The following is a 16,039-nucleotide window of genomic DNA, read 5'->3' as shown; positions in this document are numbered from 1 at the left end:
ATGCAATATAGGAATTCCTCCAAATCATTAAAAGATAAAGAGCAGAGTTTAAAAGTAACACTGGGTTTATTCAAAATAATACACAAATTAAAATATTCTTAAAATAGTATACATTCCATACAGACAAAAAAAACAGCAACATGCAGTTCACACTTGGCTGATCAGTGAGTTCATGGTGTGCTTCATGGATATGTTTTATAGTCTTCTGTTCCCCAAAATCCATCACACACCACAGTACTTGATCTACACTTGTATCTTGGTATTCACGTGCTTCACTGTGCCGTCATCTTCGTGAGAACTCTTACACCATAGAGGAGCTGCTTCCTGAGTAATTAAATAGCTAAATAAGAGAGTAAGAAAAAACATTACTACTGTCATCAAATTCACCTTTCACTGTGTAAGTGCTGAATAATATTAACTCATATCCTTCTTACTGTAGTGAGGAATGGCATATTCAAAACTGTTCCAAGAAATCCAAAAGCCATTGGGAAGAACGACCTGGAAAATGACAGAATATTATTCATAACTGTCTATATCTTTACAATAAGGGAGTACGGGTGGCATGTCTTTAGCAAAATTGATAAATGTCAGCTGACATCAGCATGACAACGTTTGCTGACATCATATAATTGATGATTATAGATGGTTACTAAAAAGAGTTAACTGGGGTAAAAAAAAAAACAGTTTACTCTGCTGTTATAGACTAGGCATGCAACTGAATGTGTTCTAAATGGATACAAATGCAGATACGTTTTTAATTTATTTCATTAGAAAGTTTGTCAGAAAGGTTCACAGAGCATGTGATTGAGACTAGAGTTTGTACTGGGACTGGGATCCCATGAAACACAACAAAACGTGCTACATGGGCTGGGGAGGTTTTCACTTTCATGTGAGCGCACGTGAACGGTTAGATATAAACTCGCAGGACTTCACTTGACAAACAAAGACCACATACAGCATTCACTGATTCATCCTTAGTATCATTCAACATTCATGCCTGGTCAGGGTTGTGTTTAGATTAGGCTTAAATTACTCATTTGGTTATATTTTGGTAATAACAACCTAACTAAATTTATTAGAAAATATCATAGGCAGGTACAAACAAAAATAATAACAGAGTGAGTGGGATTAATTAAAAAGTCCTGCGCACATGTCTAGTTGACAGCAATTATGAACTCGAGTGATGTAGCTGAGGCTGAGGAATTGTCAGAGCCAGCACACCATGCTGATAGTGCTGTCATTTCTATTTATCTTCAGGGGCTTCGTGATAGGATTCCTAAATAAATAAATAAACAAACATCAACTGAGAGGCCACACCCACTTCATGTTTAAATACAGATAGAGATATTTAGAGCACTAAACAGATAGCACATAGAGATCATGTTATTGCCTTAAACCCCTACTTTATATTTAGATTTGTCTGATCATGTACAGTAATAACTTCCCAACAAAAAGACCACAGTACTAATCAATTACCACTGTAGATTTCATATCCTTTATATCATGTTTAAAATCAGACATTTTGATAAATGTAAATGCTGTCATAATGTATAAGCCAACCAAATGTTACTCACTTAAACAGAAGCACAAAGCCATAACTCTCCACGAGCATGCCTATGCGTGGCCATCGGAGCACCACTAAAGCCACACCACCCAGGAAAAAGGAGGAGGCTCTAAGCTTTTGCCTCTGGAAAAAGAAGTGAGCCGTTCTCCTCAGGCCAATGATGAAGGCCAGACCAGTTAGGAACAAGATCTGAGAAAAGTGGAATAGCAAGAAAAATTATTGTTTGTGTACTCAGTGGCATAGCACTTGCCACAGATTGTGGATAGGTTTCCATTTTTGTGCTGTTGGACTTGAGTGTACTATTGACCATGAATAATTTTGACCATGATATTTTAAAAGAAATGCTTGAAAAGGTGGTTCGGTTAGACACGTTCTTGTCTGGTTTAGAATGATACTAGTTTGTTAGTAAAAATGTAGAAATTCTTATAAAAGTACAATTCAGACTATTATTCTCCCTTTATCTCTATCACCTTAGACATCATTTTCAAAGATCTCAATTGCAAGCTAATAGCACACAATTATATGTCAGTTCATTCAGATTCAGCAGCACAGCTACACAAAATCAAAGACCGCGTAACAATGATAAAGTGTGAATGAAGAGAAACTTCCCTCTTCTATATTTGAACAATACAGAACCAGTGACACTGGGTACTGCCAAACTTGGTGTAACCATATACAGTATGTTGGTATATCATTTGATTCCCATATAAGTAACATCTCTGAGACATTGACAAACTAAGAAATATGGTAAACCAACATGATTCTGAATAAATAATGTATTCTTTCATAATGTCTCTATCGGACTATTGTAAAGTATTGATGTCTAGCTGCCCTGCTACCTCTTTAAGGAAGCTTTGGCTAGTTATCCCAGTCCTATTCAAGCTACTCTGGCTGTCTAATATTTTACGCTTTGACAATAAAGTCATGTACATGATGTTTAAAGCCCTGAACGGTTTTAACTACAGTGTATTTTATCAATATAGTGAAACATCATAGCACTTTGTTCAGCTGACAAAGGTTCTGAACTGTTTTGAGGCATGACAATTAAAATCAGAAATGAACAATATTTATCTAGAAACAGAAACACAACCTTTTGTAATTGTTCTGGAAAGAAGGATTCATTTGAAATCTCTGTTACAGCTAAAAATTATATTTTTTATTCAGTGTCGCTTACTAACTTACTGTCTCTCACTAACTCTCTGCTCCACATTACTGAGAGGTATGGCTCTTTCAGTGATTGTCTATGACTTGAGAGTGGGGAAAATATAAATAAAAACAATCATGAATCACAAAATATAGTGTGTCAATTCAATTAAAAATCTACATATTACATATTTTAAAATATTACATAATTAATAATCGATGCCCATTTGTCATGTAAACACTAACCATTCATGATGTGGCTCAACAAGCTCAAATTTCATTGGATAATGTTGAGCAGAGAGGTAATGTGGAATGGAGCATTCATTTCCTGGTCTAATTCATAAATCACTTTGACTAGGCCACTAAAAAACTTTACTTTAACTTTTTTTGAGCCATTCAGAGGTGGACTTACTCTTATGCTTTGGATCACATTCTTGCTGCATAATCCAGTTGTGCTTGAGTTTCAACTTATGGATAGAAAACCAGACATTCTCCTTTAGAATTTTCTGGTAGAGAGCAGAATTAATGTTTCCCTCAATTATTGGAAGTTGCACAGGCCCTGAAGCAGCAAAGCATCCCCACACCATCACACTTCCACCACCATGTTTGACCACAGGCATGATGTTCTTTTTGTGGAATTCGGTATTTGGTTCACACCAGATGTAATGGGACCCCTGTCTTCCAAACAGTTCCACTTTTAATGGCATTTGGCAGACATCCTTATCCAGAGCCACTTGCCTTATCCAGAGTGACTTAACACTTTCGACTCATCAATCAACAGAACATTCTCCCAAAAGGTTTGACTATCACCATGGTGTGTTTTGGCAAAATTCAGATGAGCGATGTCAACTGAAAAGGTTCCTCATCTCTGCTCTATATGCTTCAGAATTCATCCTGCTACTTATATCAGCAGTCACATTATAAATTAACACAAGTGACTTAGTTACTTGTGTATTATAGTTAGACACAATAGTGACTTGGACTTGATGCTTTGGATCATGAGCCCTTCCATCCCCTCTCCATACTCTTCACTTTCCATCATTCTGGTACTTAATCTTCCATTAGAACTGGTCAGGCTTTTTATTTATCTATTTATTTATTTATTTTTTAAGCAAAGTAAATCTGGCCTTTCTGTTCTTCAGTGTTACCAGTGGTTTGCATCTTGAGGTAAACTGTCTTTTTTACATTCATGGAGGCATGTCTTGATTGTAGACTTTGATGATAATAGTACACCTACCTTCTCCAGAGTGTTCCTGATTTGACTAGATGTTGTGAAGGGGTTTTTCTTCAACACGGAAAAAATTCTGCATTTGTAAACTTTGCTTGTTTTCTGTGGTCTTCCAGGCTTTTTTGGTGTTGCTGAGCTCACCAATGTATTCCTTCTTTTAAGGATGTGTCAAGTTGTTGATTTAGCAACTCCTACAGTTTCTGTTATCTCTCTGATAGGTTTGTTTTGTTTTTCAGCCTAATGATCATGTCCTTCACTTGCACTTGCACTTCTTTGGGCCGCATATTGAAAGTTCCCATAAACAGCTACCAAATGCAAATGCAACACTTTGAATCAACTCCAGACCTTTTATTTCCTTAATTTGTCATGAAATAATGAGGAAACTGGCCACACCTGACCACGTAACTGCTTATCAGTCAATTGTCCAATTACTTTGAGCCTGTGAAAACGCCTACAGACAGCAAATGTAAATGGCATCAAATTGACTGTTTTTCCATTTTGTTATCAGTTTAGAAATGTTATGTTCAGGCTGGAATGCAGGGATGTCCTTTAGGCAAACTTACTGTTAATCTTGAGGATCAAGACAACTTTAGACTCTAGACAGCATTAAGATTGCTAGCAAAAAGTTTTTCAGCTTTGTCTATTCTTAGTCCTTTTGTTTTAACATTCACAGGGTGATGCAACCCAATATCACAGTTCACAATACATCATAATAGCTGCTCAGTACTTCACACTGTAAGCACTTATAGAAAAATATGTAAAATAATAGAGGATATATGTTTTAAAGCCCCGTGTACTACTACTATTGATTAGGACCCTTGCTTCACCTTTATGCTAATTGTGGTTTAATTCTTCGTGTTTAATTTATTTGCATTAGAGGTATGTATAGACTGTTTTTTAAAATCCCACTCACTGGTCAGAGATTTATGTGCTTCATTTGGATTGTAAACAATTCATTCATTCATTCATTCATTCATTCATTCATGTTCAGTAAGCACTTTATCCTGCTCAGGGTGGCAGTGGATTTGGAGTCTATCCTGCAAACACTACAGTAGGTGTGGCTTGGACACTACGCACACACACATTAAAACCCTCATTCACACCTATGGTCAAATTTGGCACATACAATCATATACAGGTATGTTTTTTGCATATGGTTTATATTATTAACTGTATATTTACTTTAAATTTCCATATCAAAGTATATTGTCATACCAGCATATTCTCACATAGATGCACATACTTTAATTTTTATTATTATTCCCCTATACAAATAATAGGGGGAAATTATTCACTTTAAACCTCACACATTATGTGTAACCTTGTGACTTGCTTCCATGGAACAACAGGAGTGTTTAGTTTGAGGTTCAGATGAAAAAAAGTACTTACGTTACCAAATGCCAACAAGACAGAGTCAAAGTACAGCAACACTCCAAACACAAGGAAGAAAATGCCGAAGCCTGACAAACCCACACCAATCTCTACAGCAATGTAACAAAACAGGGAAACAAAACAATATTCCAAATTAAACACATTTTTATGTTTTAGTATTCCTCCAATATTTTGTTTTCTACAGAAGTAAAGAAAGTGTGTCATGGTAGAGTTGTGATTAATATCAGTGGTTTACTGAAATACAAAGACCTTGAAAATAAAAGTAGATCTGATTTGCATGAACTTGTTCACCTCATTTGAAAGTAATTGTGTTCAAATTGCCGTATTATAGAATAAAGAGAACTTTACCTCACTGCTGAACTACTGAACTGCTACTTCAGCTAAATTGGATAGTACGTATTTACTTCTACTTTCACACCAAGCACATTACACACACAGTGTACACACTCTCCTAAAATTATTAGCTTAATAAATGGCACTCACTCTGAAACTCTGAGATCGCAACCATGATGCTTTCCACTCTTCACTTTCTTGATTTATTTGCTCACTTCTTCAGCTTCTCATTGCCCCTTACATGTGTCTCTCATGTCAGTCTGACCTTTGAACTCTGATGTCAGACAATATGTAGTAAACATTAACTAGGCCAAGAAGAATAATGAAACGCAAAGGAATGAGACAAATGAATGTCAATGCCGCTAATGTCAACTACTGTAGTTAATACACTGTAGCACAACACAGTCACATGCAGTCACCTCTGAAACTATTGGAACGGCAAGGCCAATTCATTTTTCTGTGCTATACACCAAAGACTTTTGTGTTTGAGATCAAAAGAGGGATATGAGACGAGAGTTTAGGTTTTCAGCTTTTATTTCCTGGTATTTACAGTTAGATGTGTTAAACAACATAAGACATAGCTTTTGTATTAGACCAGCCAATTCTTAGGTAAGCAAAAGTACAGGAACAGACAATTCTTGAAGTAAGTGAAAGTAAATAACACTTAATATTTTGTTGCATATCCCTTGCTTGCAATAACTGCATCAAACCTGCAAATCACTGACATTTTTTTCTTTTGTGATGCTTTTCCAGGCTTTCACTGCAGCCTTTTTCAGTTGTTGTTTGTTTCAATGGGTTTCTCCTTTCAGTCTGCTCTTCAGGAAGTGAAGAGATAGTAAAGGTATAAAGATTAGTAAGCCCGTTCTAGAAGCAGCCGTGCAAGCCCAAGCCATGACACTACCTCCACCATGTTTCTCAGGTAAGCTTGTATGTTTTGGATCATGAGCAGATCTTTTCTTTCTCCATACTTTTGGCTTTCCATCACTTTGGTAGAGGTTAATCTTGGTTCCAGAACTTTTATGGCTCATCTCTATATTTCTTTGTGAATTTCACTCTAGCTTTCTGATTCTTACTGCTTATGAGTGGTTTGCATCTTGTGGTATGGCCTCTATATTTCTGCCCTCAAGTCTTCTTCTAATGGTGGATTGTGATACCTTTACCCCTGTCCTGACTGTTGTTTTTGGATTTTTCTTCAGCTCTGTCTCAATGTTTCTGTTTCATGTTTCATCAGCTGTTGGTGTTTTCCTTGGCCGACTTATTCAGTGTCTGTTGCTCAGTACACCAGTGGTTTCTTTCTTTTTCAGGACAGTCCAAATTGTTGTATTGGCTATGCCCAGTGTTTGTGCAGTGCCTCTGATTGCTTTTCCCTCTTTTCTCAGCTTCAAAATGGCTTGCTTTTCTCCCATAGAAATCTCTCCGATCTTCATGTAGGCTTATCCTGTTCAACGACAAATGCAGTCTTCACAGGTGAAACTGAAGGCTAAAACCAAGAGTATATGTTCAGAGCTATTTATTGTTTAAACAATCAATTAAACAGGACACACCTGGGTAACAAGAAACAAGTGTCAGTCAGATGTTCCAGTATTTTGACTCGCCTACAAATTGGGTGGTCTGATACAAAATATGCTAAGTCAGTTAACACATCTACAAATAAATACCATGAAATAAAAGCTGAAATTATAAACTCTTATCTCATATTCACCTTTTAATCTCAAACCCAAATGTCTTCAGTCTACAGCAAAAAAACAACTGAATTGGCTTTGACATTCCAATAGTTTAGGATGAGACTGTATTCTCTGTTGATTGTTACATTTCAATTTGTGAAATTGTGCCAAAGGGATTATCCTGCACTTCTATTAACATTAAAGCTTTTATTACTCTTGCTAATAGCCTACTGATAATTTGCTGATAAAAGCTAGCTTCCTGAAAGTGTCCAAAAAAAGATTGTAATGCAATTAAGTGTTTTGGGAAGAGCACAATCTTAGGACCACAGCGCTCTGTAAACACTCAGAGCACCAAAAAGCTCCTGGTTAAATGTCACCACAAGTATCATTTGTCAAGAGTTTGGTTCTTTTCCTGAGGCTTTTCATGGAAACTTCTCAGCATGATGCATTGCACCTAATTAATAAGGACAAAACTGCTTTGTGAGTAACAAAACCAAATAGTAAAAAAAAAAAAAAAAAAAAAATGATAGAAACAACTAATTTACAGAAAGCTTTTGCTGAGCTTGAACACAGTTGATGGTTTTGGGCTCATGCTGTGGTTTTTAGCCATTTACCATTTACAGTCAACCCCATAACTGTTGGCACTCTTCAATAGAATGGGCAAAAGTGATTACATAGCAAAATATTGCATGCAATGATTCACATTTTCCGATTAAACAGTTAGCCTCACAGAAAAAAGAAACTCCCCCATATGGAACTGTTTCAAAATTGCACAGTTTATGTGATCATGAAGTTTTGTCAAGTTTCAAAATGCAACATCTGAACATCACCAAAGGCCATATTATACTACTTAAGAGAGCTTTATGATTATGTCTCTATGTTTAAAGTTGTATTGATATAAAATGAGTCCCCTTATAGTTAGGCTCAAAATAACACTCATAGCATCTTATACAATTATTAGCAGTGTGTGACAATATTTATGTGGCAGCCTATATATATATATATATATATATATATATATATATATATATATATATATATATACACACAGTGGGGTCCAAAAAAGTCTGAATTGAAAATCTTGTTTTTTTGTTAAATGTATTTAAAATTGGTTTTAGTTTAGAGATGGTTTTAGTTTATTTAACTATAACCATGTTAACTGCTTTGTACAAAAGGCCAGATTTTCCTCATGCATATTATCTTCTATTGAAACATGTGTTCAGATGAAACTCAGATGGATTTGAACTAAGATGGATCATAAGGTTTTGCACAAACTTGTGGAGTCCATGCCAGCGAGTGCACACTGCCATCCATCCATCCATCTTCTATACCGCTTAATCCTTTTCATGGTCACGGCGAACCTGGAGCCTATCCCAGGAAGCATCAGGCACAAGGCAGGGTACACCCTGGACAGGGTGCCAATCCATCGCCCTGCCATTAAAGCAAAACATACCAAATACTAAGAAACTCAATTTCATGTGAATATTTCAAAGATTCTACTTTTCACTCAAGCTGTTGTATTAAATTAGATTTTTTTTGTTGTTGTTTCCCTTTTGTATCTCAATCAGAAGTAATGCTGTAGCTAATATTAAAAGTGCAAAGAAAACTGTATTCAAAAAATCGATTTTATTTGCATTGAAATCGAGACAAAACACACTGATGACTTATACACAACTGCTCTTTATTGATTTAATTTGCACTTACTTCAATATTATACAAATAAGCTGTACAAATTATAATGACCATTACATTGATGTATATCTAACTAACCCCTAACTTGGGGGAGTTACACTGGCTCTTACACCTCTACTACTCTGTGCACTCAATTAAAAATCTTGCATGGTAGCACTACATTTATTGTTCTCAGCTTGATGTATCGCTTCACTTATATTTCCTCATTTGTCTGCTAAATGAATAAATGTAAATATCAGCCTCTATTCATAAACTATAGACTATTATACATCCCACCCACCCGGCAGTCATTCCATAGCTGAAATAAGCTAATTTATGTTTATATATATATATATATATATATATATATATATATATATATATATATATATATATATATATATATATAAAGGCAAGCATCATTTATTAAATTATTAGAACTAAGTATACTAATCAATATATCCTCATATATTCACAACTCTGCTGCCATTTCTATATTATCTCAGTTGGGATGATTTTAACCTGATGTAATATTATCCTGAGCTGACAGAAACCAAATGTCCAGCAAACGTCTACATTTGTAAATGGAAGTCTGTGGAGTGATGAATCTTAGCCACACCACCTGCATTTCATATGCAATCCTGATGATATTTCAATATTTGTAGGATTAGATATTTGTTTTTGTTTAACTATGGGACCAGGGAATTGTTTTTTACAGTAGTTGGGGGATTGGTTTGCATCAGTGTAATGTTTTTGGTGTAATATCTCCCATAAGTTGACACACGTTATACTGTATGATCTATATTAATATACTGCAGTGCAGATGCTTCACTGTTTCATCATTGTTCTGTTACAGGTGCAACCCCATGAAAGTGCACGAGTGCTCAGTGAGTGGTTGATGAAAATTAAAATGATGTAAATAACATACTATGGCCTTCATAGTTGCCAGAACTTAACCCAATTAATCCTCTATGGGAGATTTTGGAGTGTCATGTTAGACTGCTTTCTACCACCATTATCATAATACCAGTTGATGAGGAAATATGCATTGGAAGAGTGGTGTTCATGTCCCCATTACAGTTACAGAGACTTATAGAATTGATGCCAAGGCACAGTTTTTGTTCATATAAGGCACACTTAAATTGTTCCTGCAGCTTGTGGTTGCCCAACACACTACTAAGACACTTTAGGTTGTTTTTTTCTTTAACTTGTCACCCTTCTGTCCATCCATCCATCCATCCATTCTCTGTACCACCTATCCTACATAGGGTTGCGGGGGAGCCTGGAGCATATCCCAGGGGACTCGGGGCACAAGGCGGGGAACACCATGGATGGGGTGCCAACCCATCGCAGGGCACAATCACTCATCAGTCTGCGATGTATGTCTTTGGACTGGGGGAGGAAACCGGAGTACCCAGAGGAAACCCCCTGAAGCATGGAGAATATGCAAACTCTGTGCACACGGGGTGGAGGCGGTGATCGAAACCTCAACCCCAGAGGTGTGAGGCAAACGTGTTAATGAGTAAGCCACCATGCCCCCCGCCCTTCTAAATGTCAATCTATATTTGTTATTAAAAAGTTCTCAGACAGAAACACAGTGTTCATTTAGCAACTTTGCCTGTTATTAGTGGAAAAGCTTATTTAAATCTGCCACAAGAATATTGGCACATGTGTAAAATTTAACCAGGCAGATATGTTACACATTTTTAAAACATAGAATATACAGAGAGAAGTATTATGAGACAGTTCTCTGTTTTGCAGTTCATTCAACTGCAAAAGAGCACAGACTCACTTATATACTCTAAAAGCGCCACCTAGTGTACATCAGTGTACAGTACACAATATCTGCTGCTAAGGCTAAATGCAGAAAGCACCCTAACCCTTTCACCCTAAAACCCAATGTCCACACTTATGGACAGTCAATTAAAGGTTGTTTTTAAGAAAAATATAAGATGCAAATAACCTCCAAAGCACTCGAGATCATTACTTTAATGGAAGATAAATTATTATTCTGATTTCCATTGCTCTCTAGACTATTTGCCTTTTATTTTATTTTTTTTTATTTTTTTTTACCATAACAATCTTTACAAACTTTCTACACAAAATCAAAAAAGCATATTTTTGTGCCACACACTAATAAACACCTTAACATTGATAAAAAGTATTTTTAAAATGAAAGATTTTAAAAAATCTACTATAATAGCTGCAACATGCAACAGTCTAATTACACTGTGTAATATACTATATATAAAATACTGCTCTACAACAAACAGCCATAACATTAAACCACCGAGAGGTGAAATGAGTAACATTTATTATCTTATTACAGTGGCACCTGTCAAGGGGGGGAAGATATATTAGGTAGCAAGTGAACATTCAGTTCTCAAAGTTGATGTGTTGGAAGTGCAAGGATCTGAGCGACTTTGACAAAGGGCCAAATTGTGATGGCTAGACGACTGGGTCAGAGCATCTCCAAAATGGTAGGTCTTGTGGGGAAGAGATGGCACCAGGATGCACTATGGGAAGAAGGCAAGCCGGTGGAGGAAGTGTGATGTTCTGGGCAATGTTCTGCTGGGAAACCTCGGGTCCTGACATTCATGTGGATGTTACTTTGACATGTACCACCTACCGAAACATTTTTGCAGACTAAGTACACCCCTTAATGGCAACGGTATTCCCTAATGGCAGTGGCCTCTTTCAGCAGGATAATGCTCCATGCCATACTGCAAAAATTGTTCAGGAATGGTTTGAGGAACATGGCAAAGGTGTTGACTTGGCCTCCAAATTCCCCAGATCTCAATCCAATTGAGCATCTGTGGGATGTGCTGGATAAACAAGTCCGATCCATGAAGGCCCCGCCTCATAACTTACAAGACTTAAAGGATCTGCTGCTAATGTCTTCATGCCAAATACCAGAGCACACTTCAGAGATCTTTTGGATCCATGCCTCAATGGGTCAGAGCTGTTTTGGCGGCAGAAAGGGGACCTACACAATATTAGGCAGGTGATTTTAATGTTATGGCTGATCGGTGTATGTTTTTTCAAATTGTAATGATCAATTTTTTTTTGTATGATGTAATTTTTCAGTAATAGAAACATCTAAACAATCTGGATACATTTTAAAATCATTTATCCATGAGAGATTTAAAAACATAATGAAATATGAGCAGATATCACTGCAGATTATTTATCCTTTGCTACTGGCAAAACAAAACCAAGTGAGCCTTAGTTATTTAGTCAAATAAATTTATATTCTCAATCAAACAACAAAGGAAACATCTCTCAGCTATATATAATTTTTTTTTTTTAAAGGCAAATTTGCAATGCACACAAAAAATATGTACAAACACACAATCAGTTTTAAATACATTCACTTTATTGCATGAGGGCATTTCTAAAGCAAGCATATTGACTGTATGGATTTGCATAGTTCAAGCATTTTTTTTTCTGTATTTTACTCAAAGTAGCAACAGTAACTGTTAGGCAGATTATATTTGGTTTGAAAATATGTACAGAGACCAATGTTTAGTCCTTTTCAGCCTTATTTGCTACATTTTGAATTCAAATATTAGATACCTCCTCTCTGGCTGTTTTTGTGATTCCCGACACGTTTCATCCTGTTACATAAAAAATAAAGTTCTTAAAAATTATCTTTAACTAAGGCGTCCAAAGCAATGCTTTAGAGTAACAAAATAAAGATATGCCAGCCTTGAACCTGCCATGAAAAATGCAAAGCACTCTTAATTCTCTGTTAGAAATGTAGCTGAGCAGACTTCATCTAATTCATTAAATATCCATGTGCTTAGAAAAATACGTACTGCATTTGGATGACATTATTTGTCCCTTTCTTTAAAATAATAAAAATAGATCATCTGCTTTTTGGACTTTTTTTTCCTTTGTGAAACTGATGATCCAATTCTGGGTCATTAATCATGTTTATCTCTGTTCCTGCTATCAGGTGATGCCGTTATGTGCTGCATGTGCTAATGAGCTCAAAGGAGTAAGAGAAAGAGAAAATCTCCATGAAATCATGTGCACTCAAAATGCAAATCTTGGATTTAACACTAGCCGTGACTTATCTTACTTTATAAAAAAAAAAACAAAAAAAAAAAACAAAGAAAAAAAACAAACAGCTGATGACCTAATGACTACATTGTGTCTGGTTTCATTGTTTCTTATGATGTCTTATGCTTAAGTACCAAAACACAAAACAGTTTGGCAAATCATTCATCACTTTGCGATGCACTATAATCTAGCTGCTTTTTTTCTCCTCGTCAGTTTTCGTCAGTGATACAAAAATACTCTTTAATTCGCCATCAAACAGGATCCATATTTACACAACGGATATGTTTGCCTAAGCACGAAAAGACAAACGAAATACCCAATGGCACAGTGTTACACTACGGGGCCCCATATTCACAGGGGCTTTATGGGCTGTAATTTCACACGTTTTACACGTTGAGATGCAAGCTGTTGCCCCTCCCCCCTACAACACACACTGTTTAACTAGCAGACTTACAGTTCTAAGGGCACTTTTCAACAGTAACTCTATAGCCTACTAATTGTAATTAATTATAATCATTTTACCCACACACAGACGTTTTAGGTACCAAGTTTGGTAACTAAAATACTAGAAATTAAGCATTATAAAGATCCACATGGCTTTGATTACAAATTAAATTAATATATATATATATATATATATATATATATATATATATATATTCACTGTATATAGATATACTGTATATGCTGTGTTTATCGATACATAAGGAACCTGTGGTGCAAACAGAACTCTAAGATACCGGACTGTTGGTGACTGGGATCCAGCGTTCCCATCAAGCCCTATTATTTAGCATAAAGTAAAGAAAAAGAGGATTTATGCAGTCACAGTGAGTCTTGATCTCCTTTGAAAAGTGGGAATGAAGGGAATGAGGAAAGAATTGCCCATGCAAGTGCTTCACACTGAGATGCTCTCTTCTGACTGTATTTTATCTGTCTTCTGCTTGGGGTCCCTTTTCACTGTAGACACAATGTTACATCAGTCTATGGTCACTGATGAGTCTGTTGTGGCAAGTGCTCGCAGCCTGAAACGCGGATCTAGACGCTAAACTTTTATAAAGTTAGTCCGCAGTCTCTCTGTGGTCAAGTACCGATGTGCTAATTTGGTCAACTCCCTCTTGTCGTTGCTCTGGGTCCTGCTACTTCCTGTCTGTATTCCTGGGCTTCCTTGGTCCACTTGCTATGACGCTGTATCTGTCTTCTGTCCCTCTCGGACCATCACTTTTTCTACTGTAACACTGTATCTTGTTATTCGTCTCTGTTCCTCGGACGTCACTCTGTTCCTGACGTACTTGTGTCTTCACTTGTGTCTGGCCAGTTTGTTCAGGATTAGTATAACGCTCAACGCAGTCATTACAGAGTAGATAGCTTTATGTAAACAAATCTCACTTTCTGGCTAGTTTGCAGCTTTCATTATGTTACAATATTTGCTGTTTCCATCAGACAGTTCTGCCATTAGGTCCTACATGGAAGGGCTTAAATGAGAGAGAGAGAGAGAAGCATATGACTGAGCACTAGAGAAGCCCACTCTGAAGATGTTACTGCATCCTCGTAAGGACCTCTGTACCGCAGCTCTGAAATTACACCCTCGAATCTCCAACTTCCAAACGTTTTGTAGTATTTCCTCCTCCTATTGTGTCAGTAACTGAGATAAATACACAGTTTGGGGGAGATGGGACAATATAAGTGATTTTTCACGTGTCTTTTGTTTGCCGTTCTCAGAAGGGTTCACCATCGAACTTGACAGCAGCCAGCGCTTGAGCTAAAAATAGTTCAGGAAAAGAAGAAATTACACTGAGAATGACAATCAGAAACTTAGCATTATACAAAAACACTTAGTTTGAGTTATTCACATAAATGTTGCCATAGCATAGCAAAGAAAAACCTCCTGAGAGGCAGCAGAATCTCCCTGACCATTACCCAATAATTTTATTCATAGGAAAAATGTCTGCAATCTCCCTTTTTGACACAATTTATCAGTTTGTTTGTGATTGTAGTAACTACAGTATACATTCATTGTTCACTTTATTTATTACCGCGCTTTCATGCAATTATCAAATCAGCCAATCATGTGACAGCGGTGCAGTGCATAAAATCATACAGATACACGTCAAGAGATTCAGTTAATGTACAAAAACATCCAGTTGGGAAACAAATGTGATTTCATTGACTGTGGCATAATGGTTAGTGCGAGATGGGCTGGTTTGAGTATTTCAGAAAATGCTGATCTCCTGGGATTTTCACACACACAACAGTCTCTAGATACTGTTATATTATACTAAATGGTGTGAAAAGATCCAGTGAGCAGCGGTGCCATAGCAGCCATGCTTTGTTGATGAGAGATGACAGAGGAGAATGGCGAGACTCGTTCCAACTGAAAAGAAGAATACGGTAACTCAAAGCTCTTTACAGCTATGGTGAGCAGAAAAGCATCTGCAGCAGAAGAGCACATTGATGTTTCCATCTGCAAAACTAGAGGGGTTTTTTGCACACCATTCTGTGTAAACTCTAGAGACTTCGGTGTGTGAAAATCTGAGAACAGCAGTTTCTGAAATACTCAAACCAGTGTATCTGACATCAACAACCATGCCACGATCAAAGTCGCTGAGATCACGTTGTCCCCCATTATGATGTTTGATATAAGCTTTAATGAAATCTTCTGACTTGTATCTGCAGCTACATAATTGGATAATTGCATGAATGTGCAGGTGTACAGGTGTTCTTATTAATGTGGCTGGTGAGTGTGTCTTGATTTGTTTAAAAGGACATGCCTTCCTAAGTACATTTAAAAGTGAAGTGGTGGCTCAGGCTTAAGGCTTTAGGCTACTGATTGGAAAGTTGTGAGTTCACAACCTTTACATCCTTTACATGGAAAATAAGTTCACAGCTATCTGAATTAGTCCTGTGCCTTGTTTTCACTCAAATATGCAGGTGCATCTGTGATATGTAAGTGAAAATCCAATTCAATTCAAGTAATTCCTT

At 36.7% G+C, this 16,039-nt stretch overlaps 2 protein-coding genes across 15 annotated transcripts in view; both read right to left on the bottom strand.

The window, feature by feature from the left end:
* Positions 1-47: 47 nt before the first annotated feature.
* On the bottom strand, positions 48-5,944 carry golt1a (golgi transport 1A). 3 transcript variants are annotated; one of them, XR_008388897.1, is made up of 6 exons: positions 5,811-5,944; positions 5,325-5,416; positions 1,575-1,753; positions 1,151-1,276; positions 435-498; positions 48-340 (listed from the first exon to the last, which is right to left on the bottom strand). XR_008388897.1 is itself a non-coding variant. In XM_053653364.1 (5 exons), exons 1-5 carry the CDS (start codon positions 5,833-5,835, stop codon positions 302-304), a joined length of 399 nt encoding a protein of 132 aa, XP_053509339.1. In that variant the 5' UTR covers positions 5,836-5,944; the 3' UTR covers positions 48-301. The 3 variants fall into 3 exon arrangements, 1 of the variants encoding a protein (XP_053509339.1); XR_008388896.1 differs by having other exon boundaries at positions 435-1,276; XM_053653364.1 differs by lacking the exon at positions 1,151-1,276.
* A 7,758-nt stretch (positions 5,945-13,702) lies between these two features.
* plekha6 (pleckstrin homology domain containing, family A member 6) overlaps positions 13,703-16,039 on the bottom strand; it is an 80,231-nt gene continuing 77,894 nt past the window's right edge. For all 12 annotated transcript variants that reach the window (XM_053652500.1, XM_053652502.1, XM_053652496.1 and 9 more), the window contains one exon: positions 13,703-14,819. The gene's annotated coding sequence lies outside the window, so the exon portion shown is untranslated. The remainder of the gene's footprint in view (positions 14,820-16,039) is intronic.

Source organism: Ictalurus furcatus, chromosome 21 (assembly GCF_023375685.1).
Source record: "Ictalurus furcatus strain D&B chromosome 21, Billie_1.0, whole genome shotgun sequence".
In the NCBI taxonomy this organism is placed as follows: domain Eukaryota; kingdom Metazoa; phylum Chordata; class Actinopteri; order Siluriformes; family Ictaluridae; genus Ictalurus; species Ictalurus furcatus.
This window is presented reverse-complemented; position numbering and strand designations above follow the sequence as displayed.